At 43.5% G+C, this 19,379-nt stretch overlaps 1 protein-coding gene across 2 annotated transcripts in view; it reads right to left on the reverse strand.

The window, feature by feature from the left end:
* Positions 1 to 620: 620 nt before the first annotated feature.
* Positions 621 to 19,379, reverse strand: part of LOC126546171 (tRNA methyltransferase 10 homolog B-like) — a 57,047-nt gene continuing 38,288 nt past the window's right edge. For both annotated transcript variants that reach the window (XM_055062119.1, XM_055062120.2), the window contains exons 8-9: positions 5,534 to 5,639; positions 621 to 1,048 (exon numbers count right to left, since the gene is read on the reverse strand). In XM_055062119.1, the coding sequence (XP_054918094.1) occupies position 1,048; positions 5,534 to 5,639 (107 nt within the window). In that variant the 3' untranslated portion in view covers positions 621 to 1,047. The remainder of the gene's footprint in view (positions 1,049 to 5,533; positions 5,640 to 19,379) is intronic.

A 19,379-nucleotide genomic window follows, 5' to 3' on the forward strand; every position in this document is an offset into this window, starting at 1 on the left:
ACTTGTAATCCAATCATTTGATCATCTGCGTTCGCGGAAGTTCCCATTTATTGTCTCGGCATTCCTTTGCTGCAGAAGCAAAATTTCGTTATATCGAAATCACATAGCAACATACTTTGTTATATTGAGGTTCTAATTCCATGGTGTCCTATGGACAAGATGTTCTGAAAAGTTAAATAGGTACTTCGTTACATTAAGAATTTTGTCATCAAGGTTTAACTGTATATACCTCTAGTAGACAGAAATCTTCCCACAGCATGTGCCAGAGCATTGAACAGCACAATGCAAAATTTCTCTGAGCATTGCTTAATCCAATTTGGCAAGAAGTGGTAGGCGTAAACGATGAACTTAGTTCAAAAGTAACGGCCACATATGCTCATCTGTTCGACTCACCAGGAGCTTCTTTTCCCCACAGAGATGCATACAACTGTGAGGAGAGCAGACGAGAGCAGAGAGGCTTTTCAAATTATGGATATATGAGTCTGAAATATGTGTGCATTAATTACTATGATTCCACTGCAATTTTCACAACTTCTTAGTTGCGGACTCATAAGTGCAGCTAATGACATGAATGTGTATATTGTAATAATGTACACAAAGGCACGAAACAAACAAAAAAGGAAGTAGTTACACTGTTTACCACAATGCTGACACAGAGGTATCACTGGCTACCTGCACCAATTCTTCAGTTCACAGTCACTCCTTGGCACAATGCAGTAATAAAAAAATGATTGTATAATAAAATGCTATTTCAGCTTCTTGTAATTAAACAACACATACACAATCAACAGGCACAAGCTCTTGAGCTTGTTTTCATAAACCCAAATGTGCTCTAAAACTACCTAAAGTTAATATGAAATAACTCCCAATAACCACCAGCCATAATCTAGGTATTTCTCCAACAGTACTTCACAAGCTCTCTAGTATACACTATTTACATCATTGAGGTAAAGCCAAGAAAGCTGACAAAAACAGCCTCCCAAAGGAAATGTGATGTGTGCGCGATGAACATTCCTTCCAAAACTTGATTTGTTGTTTCACAGCCTGTCTGGAAGAAAGAAAAGCCAAAGTTCAGAATCATGTCATGCTCTTTATTCAAAGAGAAAAGAGCTGGCAAATCACTTTATATATATATATATATATAAGGTAGACTTTTATTAATTTGCCTACGGTTAATTCAGATCCCAAGCGAAGGTCCCAGCCAGCACCCATGCATTCCTATGGACCCAAACTTTTGCTATTTCGAGCCTAAAATTTGCCTTCGCCTGATAATCCAAAACTTGACCAGTCAGCATGCACACAAACCAGACCTCAATGGTGACCCCAATAGTGACCTCTTTACTGGCAGTGTTTGTCTCAGCAGACCTCATGGGATAGTCAATGCATTGAACACACGTCATGTGCCATAGAAAAAAGCCTATTTTCATCCTGCCCTAGGGAGATTTGAAGCAGTAATAACGGTAGCCCATAATGTCTTATTACCGTGTTTACCTTATTCTAATGCACGCCTCTTTTTTTTTTTTCCAAGAATATCAGGTCAGAAACCATGTTCATGGCACTCGTAAGCTGGCTTTCGGAAGCCAGTCGCTAATGTGCAACACATATTAGAGCCTTGCCCATTTCTTTTGCTAAAAAATCAGATGCAGGTTAGATTTCTACTTTGTTTAAGAGCTTTATTGTTATCTCTACATTAATTTTCTACTTCGAACACATAAAAAGTGAGCGCGTGTTTGATTCAGGGGCGTGTTATAATCGTGCAAGCACTGCCAAATTAATCAGCAGTGTGTTTTGACGTTTTTTCTGCATCTTGTTTATTTCGACCCACCAGATATTTCGATCAAGTCAATTGTACATGCCAAAACAAGACACACATGCAAAGGAAGATTTTTACTTGTTTCTCAGGACAGCTTTTTGCTCATTGATCAGCTGCTATTGTTCTACATTCAGTAAATTCTAACAATAACACTGTCACCCATGCAATTACAATATCCCTTACTATATTATTTAGAAAGCACTGATGTTTAACATGACGCACACAAAACTAATATAATACTAAACAAGCTCAGTGTGTACTGCTGAGGTAAATTCACTGTCTAAGCCACCAGTAATGTAACTAGTGACAACACAATTCAAATACAATATCATGTCTTTCCCAGCAAGTTAAACAATGTTAACAGTGTTAAGTTAGTTAATTTGGGTTTAACGGCGCAAAAGCGACTAAGGTCATGCTGCGCCAGCCACAAGATATTGAGAAATCAAATGTTAAAGCAGAGAAAGCTGCGTTAGTTTAGAGTCTGTGCAAAAAACCGATTTCTTCTAAAGAGCTCAACAAGTCAGTGAAGGGCACTAGCGGTTCATCTCCGAGTATTGAGGCGGGGTGTAAAGGTATGTGTAAGTTATAGAGATTCTGTAAAAGCTTCCGTCTCTTTGTTTCAGTATGTGGACATGTCATTATATTATGCATTACTGTGAGTGGCTCATGGCACTTCTCACAAGTTGCCGGCTTTTCGTTTTGAAGTAGAAAATTGTGTGTCAGGTGTGTATGCCCTATTCGAAGTCAACATAGGATCACCTCATAGAAGCGTTGCTGATGACTGCACGACTTCCACTCACCAAGCAGGGGTTTTATTGTGTGTAACTTGTTATTTAAGCAAGAGTCCCATTCTAGTTGCCACATTGATGCCAGGGCCTTATGAATCACTCGGATACTGTCTTTGTATGGAAGCGTTTGCGTTATGCCTTTATGTGCTGCCATGGACGTGCATCTATCTGCTGCTTCATTCCCTGGTATCCCAACATGGCTTGGGACAGAGCAGAATCGTATGGTTCTTCCGCATTCATTAGAGGCCAACATGTTTAGGATATCGCCAAGCAGGGGTTCAGACATGGAGTTAAGGGTTAGAGCTCTGAGTGCGCTTAACGAATCGGTCTATATGATAGCATTCATCTGCTTGTCAGCGGTAATTTTTTTTACTGCCGTCCATATCACAAAAACTTCGGCGGTAAAGACTGAAGAAAAATTATTTATCCGAATGCTATTTTCCCAATTTTTCGTTATTATTCCGACACCTACATATTCTTGTGTGTTGGAGCCATCAGTGTAAAATTCCGTGTAATTTTTATATTTTTCTTAAATAGCTCGGAACTCTTGTATTGTGTGTTCTTGTGGAATGTCTTTTTTCTTTAAATGTGTTAGTGTCCAGTCACATAGCTGTAAAAAGTTGAACCATGGGGGAAATCTTGGTAGCCTTTCAGCAACCTGCAGGACCTCATGAGGAACTTCACAAGTCTGAGAGTATTCTTCGTGTCTTAAGGTAAGTGGCCAAATCACGTTCGGTTTGTTTGTATAGTGTACCCGCGATTTGCACTGTGCTACGATGCTGTAGCATGTATGTTGTGGTGATGAGCAAATTCTTAGTCCGTAGGAAAGTGTAAGTAGTGCTCTGCGGTGCTGTAAGGATGGCTCATTGCAGTCAACGTATAAACTTTGGACAGGTGATGTTCTGTAGGCACTGGTCGCCAGTCGTAGGCCGAGACTGTGAACTGGATCAAGTTGCTTAACGTAGGACTGCCTAGCTGCACAATAAACTAGACTACCGTAGTCGAGGATGCTACGTACAAGAGACCGGTATGTATGTAATAGACATGTTCGGTCAGATCCCCAGTGCTTGTGCAATAAAACCTTAATGATATTTAGTGCTTTATTTGCTTTAATTTTAGTTGCATTTATGTGGGCCAGGAAATTCAGTTTTGTGTCAAAAGTTATGCCGAAAAATTTGTAGCCTTCTTTGACCAGCAACGTTGTACCATACAATGTGAGAACTTGGGCCCGATCGGAGATCTTTGTTTGATACGCGTTCTGTTCGGTTGCTGCAATGGCACAAAGTGGCAGTATGCAAAATTTCTGAGAACAGGGCGGAGAGAGCAGCCAATCGGCAAGCGGTGAACTCCCCGGAAGTTTACTTCCCTCATTTGTCATCTGCTTGAAGACAGTATACTACATAACAAGATGTTTCTCGTCTTCCAATGAGTAAAATCTTTATCTAAAAAATGTATTCTTTTCTTCTCAAGCTTAAACATGTGTTCAAATAGAAGTACATGTGACTACTGCAATTTATACCTATTAGTTTCTCTGCATCATCCCTAGGTGGTGTCATGCACAGCGAGAAGAAAAAAGAAAAAAGGGAACGACAGGAACAGTGGCGCACTTTTCAAGAACCAGCAACAACATTCCAGTGGCTCCCTGGCACCGATGATGGGGTCGATTTCGCTGTACAACCAACGCACTATTTGTTCCGAGAAACGAAAGCGATGCCGGAATTCGCTTTCTGCCACTTCAAACGCGTTTCGCACCGCCACCCACTCTCCTTCCTCTTCGAACAATGCCAGCACAACAACCTAAGTTCCCAACGCAAGCGCCATTTTCTCGAATTAAACTATGAATTTGATCCGAATGTACCATTCCGCAGCCGCCGATTGGATCCAATCCAATCCAATCTGCCAGATGCGCCATGCGAAGCCGGTCTCGTAATGAGCGTGTGATCACTCCAAACTTCCCAACTCCCGTCAGGTATGGCGCCTAGCAGACGACGTGCTCGGTTGCACGATGATTGACAGGAGCATGTCGTCATTTTGACGTCACCAAAAATGTGGCCGCACCCCGCGGCTGGTGACGTCGGCGCGGAGTAGGCCAATTGCGCGCGCTGGTAACCAAACGAATGCACCAAACAACGATCTCCGATCGTACCTCTGGAGTGCAGTGTAACCCTCACTTCTCGGAAAAGAGAACTGTAACAATTTTGTGTGTTGAAAAACATAAACCATTTTTGTCAGCCCATTGTGTGAGATTATATATCGTTATTTGTAGTTGTCTTTTGCAGGTAGGTAGATTTGAAGCGCGGCAACCCACTTGCAAATCGTCGACATATAATGAGTGCACAACAGAGGATGCGATGATCTCATTAACAGAGTTCATTTTGACTATGAAAAGTTAACAGCGTTAAGAAAACGCAAAGTCACCTTCTGATTTTGGAGAGAAACTGAATCAACAAATACAGCAGGAGGTTTCCCTCTGATAATAGTATAACAAACTCAAAGACAGCTTTTTATGGCAACGGAGAGAAAACTACAGGGACAGAGCTTCTGCAAATGTGATACTGCACCAAGTAGTCTGGCAGAGTTTGACAGTGCTTTCTGTTTCAATTTCTCGGAGCACATAAATCAGGGTAGCTTCCTACTTGCAACGATTTCTCATTTGCCAAAACACAAAAGAGCAAAGCAGGAAAAAAATTTTGATTTAACACTTACTGGTGCTAAATTTTAATATAAGTGCTGTAGCAAATAAGGTGTTCAACAATGACTAGCACATAGGCTTTACAGCCCTCATTCAAATGAAGAAACATAATAATGTACTGCAAGGAACTTCTGCATGAGCCCAGCCTATGCCTTTGCATCAAATGTACAATAAGAAGATACAAGGTATATAGCATTTGTGCAACTGAAAACAACACAACCAACACCACAAGACACTTACCAGGAAGACTGCTTCTTCCTAAGACCTGTCCTTTTGGGAATTACTTTTGCCAAGGAGTTGGCCCAGTCCCCTTGAGTCTCGTGTACACTCAACAAGATGTCGAACACTGTTGAAAGAACATAAAACAAAATCCACAACATCCTGCAAACAGCTGTATATTAGATTGCAGCAACCACCATATGCTTGTCACCTAATGTAAAGTACACTTACAGTCTGCATTTAGAGATATCAAAGCAAACTTCTCATAAAGATTATGCACAACCTGGTACACACGGTGTATGAGCCTAGTAACGCACACAAATAAGTGATACAATCAAGGGTTCAACGAAAGTTCGTCTGGTCAGGCATGGAAATGAAGGGGATCACGGTCACTGACCAAGTCTGCTGTATAATCCAACGTTTCGGAACCGCGTACGGGTTCCTTGTTCACCGAGTGGGACAGGAAATCGTCGTCACTTATATAGCCAGCATGTGACATAACGAACGAGCGTAAATGGCAGGCATAGTCCCTGGTGTCCGGTTCATCGTAGCTGGCGTCGATTGAATGATTAGAGATTCTAGCAGCCGTCGGGATGACATGTTCTTTTCTTTGGCAACAACAGTGGCTTTGTCCGAGTCAATCTTGTGATTATGTTCCTGCGCATTGCTCGGCAATGGTGTTCGTCGTGTGACTATTATTTCTTACGTCACATTTATGGTCCTTGAAGCACCTGGAGAACTTCCCTGTTTCACCAATATATACTTTGTGGCAATCAGCGCATTGTATCTTATACACGACTCCTGGGAATGATTCAACAGGTAACTTGTCTTTCACATTCATTAGCTGGTTCCGAAGCTTGCTGGTCGGGATGTGGGCAATGCGCAAGTCGTATTTTGAAAATATGTGCGACAGTGCCTCGCTGATTCCTTGGACGTAAGGGATGGCTGCACGTGCACAGATTGTCGTGTTGTTCTCCGAGCTTGGCTCTAATATCCACTTCTCGGTCATGCATATGAAACGACTAGGGTAGCCACTGCGGGTTAGCTCACGGTGGGTCGTCCGTGATTCCTTGTTCAGTGCATCGTCGCCTGAGCAGACGCATACGGCGCATGTTGTCAGGGACGACACTACGGACGTCCTGTGGCCGACAGGATGACAAGAATTAAACCTGAGGTAACGACCTGTGTGTGTAAGCTTCCTGTATACTGAGAAGGCGAGAGTGCCCCCATCCCGACGAACCAGTACATCCAAGAAAGGCAACAAGTCGTCCCTCTAGTGTTCAACGGTGAAATGAATGATGATGATGATGATGTTTGTGGTTTAATGGCGCAAGGGCCAGGTGTGGCCAAAGAGCGCCATGCTAGTGGTATTGAATATGTCGTGGTCTGATGGGTTTTGTGAATTTAATGAGACGTGGCTGTAAAGGGGCCTAAAAGAGTTGGTGCAAATTGCATAAAAATTACACGTAATAAAATTATGGCAATGATTAATGACGTGTACTATGATCACTAAAATGCATTAAGAAATAATGATGCATTATATAAAATATGCGAGATGCTAAAATTGTCTAAAAGCACTACTGCCTCGCCAGAGCCCTTGAAACGCAAGGGCCGAGAGGCATGTGCTATACAGAGAATCTATCCTAGCGATATCCTACGGAAAGAGGACGCGCTACGAAATGAATGGGCTTATAACATGTAGTACAACATCTTTTAAGAAAGCGAGGACTGCTGTGGTCTTAAAAAGCGGTTCTTCACCAAGAAACATAGCCGGATGCAGGGGAATACAATGGCGGTATGCAAACGAGAAATGTTTCCTCCTGTCTCTTTCGGCTTCCCGGCACTCCAGCAAGACATGGAGGACGGTCAGCCGATCGCCACATCTGCCGCAGGTTGGAGTGGCGATCATTACCGGACAAGAGAAAGTTGTGAGTGCCAAATGTGTGTCCTATTCTCAGTCTAGTGAATAGGACATCTGTTCTTCGTGTTTTCGTTGTTGGCTGCCAGAAACCTAACTTAGGCTTAATTACGTGAAGCTTATTGCTCGTTTCTGGGTCCCACAAGCGTTGCCAGTGGCTTCGGAGTTTGTTTCTTAGGAAAGGCTTCATGTCTGTAGCAGGGACTGCAGCAGAACGAGTACCCTGCGATGCCATTGATTTGGCCATCTCGTCAGCAAGCACATTTCCCTCGATTCCTCTATGGCCAGGCACCCAGCATATTACTACGTGTCTGTGTGATAGATAAATATTGCATAAGAGCGAGTAAAGTTCTATGAAAACAGGATTTGTATGCTTTTGTAGAGAATTCAGCGCTTTTACAAGGCTTAACGAGTCTGTAAATACTATTGCTCTGTCGAGTTTTAATTTATTTATATGTTTTACTGCAGAAAGTACGGCATATGTTTCTGCAGTGAAGATACTCGTTAAGGGGTTCAGCACGTCAGATTCAGAAAGCGAGTGACCAACAGCAGCGTAGGATACGCCAGCATGGGATTTGGACGCGTCTGTGTAATATTCGTAGCAGGAGTACTTCAATTGAAGCTCCCGGAAATGCATGATAATTTCAAGCTCAGGAGCGTGCTTTGTGACCTTTAGGAACGATACGTCACATTCTATCACCTGCCACTGCCAGGGCGGTATTAGCTTAACTGTAGGCATTAGGCGATGTTCGAGAAATGGGACGTCCATTTCTTCGCCAAGTTCTCTTACACGTATTGAGAAAGGTAATCTCAAAGAGGGTCTATTATGAAAAAGTGTTTCACACGACAATTCGTTAACGGTTGTGAAACACGGATGTTCCTTATTAGAGCGCACTTTCAGGAAGTAGTTGAAGCTGATGTATGTTCTCCGAAAATGGAGTGACCACTCATCGGACTCGACATACAGACTTTCAACAGGGCTTGTTCTAAATGCGCCAGTGGCCAGGCGGATTCCCAGATGGTGAACGGGGTCTAACATCTTTAGTGCACTCGGGGCGGCAGAGTGATATACTACGGCACCATAATCTATTCGTGATCGAACTAGGCTCCTGTAAAGATTCAACAGGCATTTCCTGTCGCTACCCCATGTTGTGTGGGATAGGATTTTAAGTAGGTTCATTGTTTTTAGACATTTTGTTTTTAGATATTTTAGGTGTGGAATGAAGGTAAGTTTGGAGTCAAGTATAACACCTAGAAATTTGTGCTCTTTGTTAAAAGGAATTTGTTGTCCGCCCAGCTCTAGAAAAGGATCTGGGACTAGGCCTCTCTTTCTTGTGAAGAGAACGCAGGAACTTTTCTGGGGGTTGATTTTAAATCCATTTTGGTCTGCCCACATGGACACCTTGTTTAAGGCCTGCTGTACCTGTCTCTCGCAGACTGTGAGGTTGCAGGATTTGAAGCCTATTTGTATATCGTCTACATAGACGGAGTAAAAAATAGCTGGTGGTAATGATGCCCGAAGCGTGTTCATCTTTACGACAAAGAGCGTGCAGCTGAGTACGCCACCCTGGGGTACCCCAGTTTCTTGTATGAATGTACGCGACAGTGCAGGACCTATTTTCACCCGAAATGTACGGTTCTCTAGGTAGCTCTCTATGATAGTTAACATATTGCCGCGGATGCCCAGCACCGAAAGGTCGCGCAGGATTCCGTACCGCCAGGTTGTGTCGTATGCTTTTTCCATATCCAGAAATACAGATAAGAAAGATTGTTTGTGTACGAAGGCATCGCGAATGCTCGCTTCGATGCGCACGAGATGGTCGGTTGTAGATCGCCCTTCCCTAAAACCGCATTGAAATGGGTCAAGCATTTTACTAGACTCTAGGAGATGTATCAGACGGCGATTGATCATTTTTTCGAAAAGCTTACAGAGGCAGCTTGTAAGCGCTATGGGACGGTAGCTAGTGAGCAATGAAGTGTCTTTACCATGCTTCAATATAGGGATCACAATAGCCTCCTTCCACTTCGATGGGAGATAACCAGCAGCCCAGATAGCATTGAAAAGTGTAAGTAGTGTGATTTGTGCGTCGGATTGCAGGTGTTTAAGCACATCATACATGATTCTATCGGGGCCCGGTGCAGAGCTCCGACATACTGACAAGGAGGCTTTAAGTTCGGCAATCGTAAAAGGGCGATTATAAGGATCGTTTGGCGTGCATTTCCGATTGAGAGGCTTGAGTTCTTCTATTTCTTTATATTTAAAAAAGTTCTCTGAATAGTGACTGGAGCGAGACACGTGCTCGAAGTGTTCACCGAGAGCATCAGCCTGGTCTTGCAGTGTATCGCCTTGTGTGTTTACCAAAGGGAGGGAGTATGTTTGTCGCCCTCTTATGCTATTTACCCTGTTCCAGACTTTGGCCTCATCTGTATACGTGTTTATACCCGTTAAAAACTTCTGCCAACTGTCTCTTCTGGCCTGTCGGCGGGTTCGCCTGCCTTGTGATTTTACTTTCTTAAAATTGATGAGATTCTCCGCAGTGGGGGAGGCGCGTAGCAACCCCCACGCTTTGTTTTGTTTTTTACGTGCGATCCTACAATCGTCGGTCCACCACGGGACGCGCCGTTTGCACGAGAGGCCATTTACTTGTGATATGCATTTAGATGCGGCATCTATTATGAAGGCTGTGAAAAACTCCACTGCAGCATCAATTTCTAACGAAGACATGTCAGCCCATGAGATACTAGTAAGAGATCGAAATTTCTCCCAATCAGCCGTCTCAATCTTCCACCTAGGAGCGTGTGGTGGATATTCGTTTTCTTTAGGTGATCTTAGCAGTATAGGGAAGTGGTCGCTGCCGTAAGGATTGTTGGCAACTTCCCATTCGAGTTCAAGCAGTAGAGACGGGGAGACTATACTAAGATCTATTGACGAAAAGGATCGGTTTGCTAGAGAGTAATATGTGGGTTCCTTCTTATTCAAAAGGCACGCACCACAAGAAAAAAGGAACTGTTCAACAAGACGACCTCGCGCATCTATACGAGAGTCGCCCCACAGGGAGCTGTGCGCATTGAAGTCGCCAAGAACAACATAGGGTTCTGGCAGTTCATCTATAAAGGACTGAAATTCATGTTTAGTTAATTTGTAATGTGGGGGTATATAAAGCGAGCAAATAGTGATGAGTTTGTTTAGCAGAACAACTCGCACCGCCACTGCTTCAAGGGGCGTTCGAAGCTGTAAAGGTTGACATGCTATACTTTTATGAGTGAGAATCGCAACACCACCCGATGATGCGACGGCATCATCGCGATCTTTGCGAAACGTAACATACGTACGGAGAAAGTTTGCGTGTCTGGATTTTAAATGTGTTTCCTGTAAACACAGCACTTTTGGATTATGTTTGTGGATGAGTTCTTGCAAATCATCAAGGTTTGTAAGGAGACCTCTAATGTTCCATTGAATGATTTGTGTATCCATATTTAAAATAAATTGGTGCTGCGTTTACGGAAACGGACGGGATGCCTTAGATTACAGAACCCTTTCGAGGCCCTGTAATAGGGGTTTTGTTCTTTTTGGAGCGTTCGAGGGAGCCTCGCCGCTCCTTAGGCGCTTGGTGCGCCTTGAGGATGGGTGTAGTGTCCATTGCCTCTTGTGAGGCGCCGGACACGTGCTCTTGCGAGCGGGAAGCTTTCAGAGGGAGTCCCGCCTTGGAGGGCAAGACCCCTGCGCCCACCAGCCCGGAGGTCGATGGGGCTCCCAGAGGGATTTGGCTACGCCGGCCGTTGCCAGCGCAGGAAGGGACCTGGGAAGTTGAGGCAGCCTCGGCTGCGCCCACCTTCGGGGTTGATGGTTCCTTCTCCTCGGTTGACGGAGCAGCGCTAGCTGCAACCGTCGCGGGGGCAGATGGCGTGACTGCCGACTCACTGCTTGTGGGTCGGACAGCCGCCGGAGGCCGTTGTGACGCTGCCCCCTGGCGCGCCACTTCGGCAAAGCTTTTCTTTGGCAGGTATGCTACCCGCCTTCGTGCCTCTTTGAACGTTATATTCTCTTTTACTTTTATGGTTACAATTTCTTTTTCCTTCTTCCAGGAGGGGCACGATCGTGAGTACGCGGCGTGATCCCCATCACAGTTTACACAGTGTAGAGAGTTCTTACATTCTTCAGTTGCGTGTTCAAGGGCACTGCATTTCGCACATGTTTGGCGGCCTCGGCAGCTCTGCGAGCTGTGGCCAAAACGTTGGCATTTGAAACATCTCAAGGGATTCGGCACATACGGTCTTACACGGAGCTTGATGTACCCGGCCTCGATTGATTCGGGCAGGACACTTGAATTGAAGGTGAGAATTAGGTGCTTGGTCGCAATTTCTTTACCCTCGCGCCTTATCTTGATTCTTTTGACATTTATGACATTTTGTTCACTGAAGCCCTCCAAGAGTTCAGCCTCAGTGAGCTCCAGCAAATCATCGTCCGAGACAACGCCGCGGGTGGTATTCATCGTGCGGTGCGGGGTTACTACTACTTGGGTCTCCCCAAATGATACTAGTTTTGGCAGTTTCTCAAATTGTTTCAGATCGCGGAGCTCCAAGAGGAGGTCACCGCTAGCCATCCTCGACGCCTTATAACCTGGGCCAAAAACTTCGGTAAGTGTCTTAGATACAAGGAAGGGGGAGATTGTTCGGACTTGTTTAGCTGGTTTTTCTGTGTGGATCACATGAAAACGAGGAAAATTGTGGACTTTGCGTCCGAAAAACTGAAATACTTCTTCGGTGCGCCCTCGTTTCTGAGGGCGATCAGGCAGTTTAGGAAACGCGTTTTCCATAGGTACAGTTGGGTTTTCGGCCGCGATGCCGACCACCCACCATGGAGCCCAACAGGGGGACGTGACAGAAGTTCCTGCTGGAGAAACCCTGCCAACGCCAGCCGTACATCGCTGCTATAACCAAATACAGCATAACCAAGGCTGGCTAGCTACACAAGGTTAACCCTTGCCGCCGGGAAACTAGGAAGTGAGGAGAAATGATGAGAAGACAGGAAAGATGAAAAAGGCGAGAGAGAAAGACGAAGATTGGAGAGGAGGACAGGAAAAGGCGACTGCCGATTTCCCCCGGGTGGGTCAGTCCGGGGGTGCCGTCTACGTGAAGCAGAGGCCAAAGAAGTGTGTTGCCTCCGCCGGGGGGCCTTAAAGGTCCAAACACCCGGCATCGGCTCAACCCCCAGGATCCCCCTTTCCCCGGACACGGCTAAGCCGCGCACGGCTACACGCGGGAGGGTCCAACCCTCGTGTGCTCGGGTCCGTGGTGTCGCAACACACCAAACGCCTGCTGACGCAGACGCCCCTGCGGGGAACGGTGAAATGAATGTGCACATTCTGGGTGTTCAGGCAGTCCAGGAAGAGTTGGATGTCTTGCTTCTCCAAAATACAGAAGCAGTCATCCACGTAACGATAAAAAACTTTAGGTGCCGGGTTGAATGTGGCCAGCACCTTCCTTTCCAAGGCTTCCATTACTAGATTGGTTGTGGTGACCGATATTGACGCCCCCATCGCTGTGCCATGCATTTGCTGATAAAGGCTGCCACCATAAGAAAAATATGTGTTGTTTAGACAAAACCACAGCAGCTCGCTAAGTTTGGGGACCTCCAAGGGCGTGCGACCAGGAAGACCACTGTCTGCTTCTAGGGCTTCTTTGCACATGGCTACCGCCAAATCCACTGGGACACTAGTGAAAAGCGATGTGATGTCGAATGAGACCATGGCGTCATCTTCACTCAGCGCGATGTCCTTTATCTTTGCTACAAATGCGGATGAGTTTTCAACCTACGTCGAGGTCTTACCAGCAAGAGGGCTCAACACCTGGTGAAGGTAGCCTGATAGTCGGTAGAGCGGTGATCTGGGTGAAGTCGACGATAGGATTCAGTCCTGTCCAACTCAGTGAACAAAGAACCCGTACGCGGTTCCGAAACGTCGGATTATACATCAGACTTGGTCAGTGACCATGATCCCCTTCACAAATAAGTGATGTGAAAATTCAATAAAAATGTGAACGCTTAGCCAGAAATGTGACTACGCATCGCCTAAACATAAAATAATGTGTTGTAATGTAACAGTGACACAAAAGTGCATAATATATAAAACAAAGAAGACAAGACCTGAATACCAGCCTGAGCAATTCCAATCACTCAGCCTGACTTGAAAATAAACACGCTTCATCCATAACAGTTTGTTTTAGTGCCCTGTTTCAATAAGAGGGTTGTTTAAGCTTTAACTCCAAAGTCTGCAAAAAGAAATTTGCAGAGGCCACTTAGAAAGACATTAACTCTTTTGGTGCCAAATATTTCTGTTGATTAAATCGACAAATCTTACTTTCACTGCATTTTTCGCATCTTCAGAATGATAAAAAGCGTACAGCTACAAGGGGTGTGCAAATAGTGATTGTTGAGACCGAAGCAAATGGTGCCAGAAGCAAATTGAACCGAATATAGAATAAGTTTCAAATAGTTTTCGAATAATGAATAACCCTTATCCCAATTAATATAAAGTTATGCTCACATCCTAGTATTCTTAAAGTTAGCAAGTTTCTGTAATTACATAGTATGTTATGAAGCTTTATTTATTAAAAACACGGATGGAGCATTAGGAGCAAGCAAGTTGTTTCTTCACATGCACAGGACTACTGATCAGAGAGTGCGAATGATCGCTGTATAGCCTGTAAAGTATGGCTATCCAAGTGACAGCCTGTTCCGCAAGTTCTCATGTTTTATGACTACACTATGACCGCAAGGGTGAAAGTTTACCGTACTTTCACTCCTTTTTTTTTGTTTGCTTGTTTAATTGGGCACAGTTGACATTTTGAAATATTTGAGAAGTATTAGAAAAATATTTGCTTTTATAAATAGTGACTATTCAAAAGAAAGACCAAATTGAATAGGATTTCGTTATTCGAAAGTTTGGATATTCACACACCCCAACAGCTACAGAACCTATGAAGAATTTTTAATTATTTGACGAGTTTTGTCAAGTTTTGTCCATGCGAAAACTCACTGCAGGAAGAGCAGATATGAAAATATCAACTATTTCAAGGCTAGCAGGCTTGAAAAGCACCTGTTCAGACACTTGAAAATTATGCCTGGCGCAACACATTGTGAAAAACAATGGGAGAAGTGAAACTGCTACATGTAATGACATACTCATATCGAGCAAGAGCACCCAGCCGTCTACTTTCACACTCATTTTACTACAGCATTTTGCAGACATTATTCAAACTTGCAGCATAATTCCAATCAGAAGTGTTTTAGGATGTACGCAACACATTTTAAATATCATTGCTTCCAACGCCTTTGTTGTTGATGCACTATTCTTGTCGTACACAACTGCATTAAGTATCACCCAGAACAGCAATAGTATGCCCGCCAACCTGTGAACTTTAAGATTCATAGATGTGTAAACTTTAGGATCTGCAGATACGACCTCGCCGGAGAAGAGGAAGGAGTATATTGCAAGTTTTATTTTTATTCTTTCGTTTGTCAGAGCACACAGCTTTTTTGGGATACATATGCACACTTGACTAATCATGATTTACTTTTAGATGCAGCATACAAGCAGCAACAAACTTGGAAAAGCAGACTGACAAGCAGTACACTGCTTTTAGGTTAACAGTGACCTTTGCACCACTCTGCTGTAGCCAATTATGCCTGCTGTGGGAGCTTTTCCGAATAAACTTGTTTGAAGCAACTATCCCTCTGGTTTTCTTTCACCATCAGAAAATTTCCAGTATCTTGGGAGACCAATGAGTGAAACTTTTTTGCAAACAGAATTTTTAATAGAATTTGACGCAACATTCGTAAAATTGTAGAACGACTCCAAATTTGTAAGCTTTATGAAAAATTCTGAGAGCTGGCAGGTACGCAATAGTTGACAAGGACAACACTACCAACAACCGATTGACAACATGACAAGAGCAACAATGTCTAATGAGGATAGCAATGCAGAATACTCAATCTCTTTGGACAGCAACATGAAACAATCCCTGGTAAAGCTACCCAAACATTCCAGGAAGTACAGGTGCTCTACTTCCAACTTCTTATTGTACCAAGACAATATGATAACAACAGCTCTGTGGCTTAGTTTATCAATATTCATTGCTAAAAGAGCCAATAACAGTTGTTGCTCTCAAAGTGGGTTATCTAGCTAAGGTGCATCTTGCATGTTTGTCCTTGCACAGTTGCCCATTTCTGGTTTTATCATTTGTTTAACCCTTTCAGTGCCGGGTTTTTTTTTTTTCTTGGATATTATGAAAACAAATAGAATGGTTTATTTTCGGTTATTCAGAAGGGGAAAAAATGACATGGATAATGGCAAATGCACTCTTAGTATGGTACTCACATTACTATTCTCATTTTCTATCTCCTACCTAGTTTCGTTCTGATGAGCATGCTTCCGCGATAGTGCTACCGTGTCATGGTAAAAAATATATATATAATGATTTACAAACGTACGGCCGATGGCAGAAAGACGCATGAATGGTCCTTGCGCTACGGTGTGAATTTTTTCTAGAAATATACAACAGATTGCGAAACTACATGAGAGCTTGCCAACTTTGTGTTTACTGCACAAATCCAACAGGAGAGAGTGGAGAATGTACCGGTACGTCAGTGACACTGAAAGGGTTAGTACAGTTGAGCTCATTGAAAATTAACACCAATGTCGTGCAAGATGCATTCGTACTCCAAGCTATGGTAATAAGTGGACTGCACAAAAAGAAGACACACAATAAGATGTGCAATTACGTTGAAAACAAGTTGGTATTAACCCAGAGATAGCACCTCAAAAGAAAAAGCAGTGACCAAATCATTTTAATTAAAATTGTTGCATACATATTGAAACACGTCTGATTGCACCTGACCTCAAAGTTTGCATATGTGTAAACGTTTTTAGTAAAACGAGTCATGAAGTAGACGGCTGGGTGTTCGCACTCAGCGTCAGTAAGTTGTCAAGTAACTGGTTCACTTCTTTCATTGTTTGTTGCAATGTCTTATGCTAGCCATATTTTTCGAGTGGCTGGATAGGTTTCTTAAAACTATGCTAGACATGGAACAGTTACATTTCTCATATCTGATGTTCCAGTACAGTTTTCACGTGGAGTCCACAGTTTGAAAACATGAAAAAACTCACTGAAGAATTGGAAATCTTAAATTCGTTATCCAGCTGTGCAATTTTCATGATGGTGAAGATGCAAGAAATGTGGTGAAAGTGAATTTTCATAGGACCGCATTAATTTGTGCCTGAAGGGGTTAGAGTTTTATAATTCAATGTAAACCAAATAACTGAGTCTTTTGGGCTATTCATAGCAGCTTGTAACCATTCAGCTGCACCAGCGTACAATGTGCCCTGCACATTCTGCAGTGGGTTGGCCAGTCGGGTTCGCATTCCACCAGGTGGAAAGCAAAAGTTCGAGAAATAGGCATCAGTTCTTAGCAGGTGAAGGTCACAGATAGCAACAGAATGCCTATGATTTCATACAAGGCTCACCACTCGAGAAGGCATAAAGAAGTGCTTTTTTTGGGGGGTGCGTTTAGAAGCGTTCGCTTGCATACTCTGTGCACTGTGCAAAATCAGAGGGCTTGCAGCACTCTGCCAGCACACTCCCAAATTCTGACAAGCCAAGGAACCACAAACCTGTTAGTTAATATGAGTGATCATGTGCAGCAGTTTATTGGGGGCAGCATGTGCCACAAGACAGCTGCACAAGTGCTGAATGAGGTAGACCTATCGTGCCACTCCTACCGCACGGACAATGACAGCTTAGACAGATGCGCATTAATAGCTACGTTAAAGATAGCAGACATCTTTCTGAAGAAGATATAGTAGAAAACCATCTCTCACAGTCCTTCAATGGTACATGACAAGCTTTTGCATTGGCTTCACCTTATTCAGTGGCAATTCTCCCAACTCTCTGTCAGGCAATGTTGACAATGAGGGCAGACAATGGCTATAACCAAGTATTTCCGGCTTCCCTTTAAACTTTGTCAATGTGATGTTTTACTGCATTGTCATTGTTGCATTACTGCATTGTTGCCAAAGAAACATACTGGGTTACCAAAGACCATGTAGTAGAAAAGGATGTGTTACAATCATACAATCACGTAGCAAGTTGGGTCTGAATTTTCAGTCGTTTTTAAGGATACTTTCACAATGCCCAAATAGAGCTATAGGCACTCTTGCCATTGGATAAGCCTATCAGGAAGCAACTAATATCCCTGAAAGTGATTGATCCAAAATACAGTTCCTGGTGATGCAAATGGTAGCTGGTTTAGCAGCCCCTAAGATCTCACTTATACCTGACAAAAGCAACAGCAGGTTTATTGTGCCTTCCAAAAGATTTGTCAGATAAAAAAAAAATGAAAAGTTACATATACAAATTACAGATTAGTAACTAGAAGTTTTGATATCCGTGAGGTACAGAAGTATTATTGCAAAACCAGAATGAAAAGCATTCTTCCTGCACACAGGATAACTTTTTCAATATTTATGATTATAAACACAAACTGAATTTGAGAATTACATAACGTTGTCTTTAAAGAGATCCTGAACCACTCCTCAGGCTTGGTGAAAAAATACAGTCCGCAGGTAGCATACGCTACTGTGAACATCACAGCCAAGTTTCGCAGTCGTGCGTGGTGCGTGGAGCTTCGCCAGCGGAGTGTGAAGTCACCCTTCTCTCAAACACTCTAATTTTAACAGAAGCCTACTCCTCACTTCTTTCTGGATGCTTTATTTCATAATAAATCAGATTCTCATTATGCAGCTGCTAATGGCCAATAATAGCTGACATCAATCAAGAAGGGTGTTTGGATTGGTGCACTTTATAGTGTTACTGCGTATATTTATTGACGAAGTTTAATAAACAGGCTAAAGTAAGCGAAAATCTGCTTTCAAATTTCGATAATAATTACGTACTTCCAGAAGAAGCTGACTGTCTACTGCTGAAGCTCGGCCACAGCAACCCGCGTAGGAATTAAGCTTAGGCCACCCTGCTTGTCAGTGTCGCAGTCATCGGATCTCGTCAATTCCAACTAGTTTTGAACTCAACTAGCTTCGAACCAAACGAAACTTAAGGTCAGACCACACACACGCTTTTCAGCGCATGCTTGCTCCTGCCCACTCCTGGTTAGATGCCTTGGCAGACCTCACTTCGTATTGTTATAGTACTGAGCTATTGATGGCAAGCTGTATGTGGCTACTATCCATCGGTCAAGTATGGTGCAGTACAAATCCAGTCCACATCACATAGCACGGCCAGACTGGAGCATGTAAGCAAAATCACGCAGTCAAGCCTTGTTGCATACAAAGCAAACACTGCGCATACGTCCTATAGTTGCATGGTTGCATGTAGCTGCGGCCTACAATGTAGCGTAGATACAGCAGCCACCGCAGGGTGCCACAACGAGTTCACTTGCTGAACATTCTGCTCCTAGCTGAGGACAACTCTGCTTGGCTTACGTTTGGCGCGTCATAGGCGCCAAAATCAGAAGTAGTGGCGACTACGTGAACATCCAAAATCAACGTTAACAAAATTTATTGCTGGGCCAGTTGGTTCATGCTTAACAACTGAATACTGGTAAGCGCAGTTCCAAGACGGGACAAAAGAAAGACACGGAAGCACAGTACGAGAGCTAAGTCGCTACTAAATTTTATTGTGAAGATGTCACCTACTTAAATACACAGCAGACCAGGATCGCGCAAGCACACTGTACATCAAGCCAAGCAATGCATCATATCAAGAAGCGCATAGATTACAGCATCCTTTCTAAAAACTGCTTTTCTTTGCTATGCAAAACAACCAACGTATCTCTAATGCAGGTGCTTTCTTTCTTACTAATATGATATGCCTCCATGATTTCTCTGGCTAAAGCATTGCCACTCCTGCCTAGAATTCGAATACCGGAAAGAATTG

The sequence above is a fragment of the Dermacentor andersoni genome, chromosome 1, assembly GCF_023375885.2.
Source record: "Dermacentor andersoni chromosome 1, qqDerAnde1_hic_scaffold, whole genome shotgun sequence".
NCBI lineage: Eukaryota > Metazoa > Arthropoda > Arachnida > Ixodida > Ixodidae > Dermacentor > Dermacentor andersoni.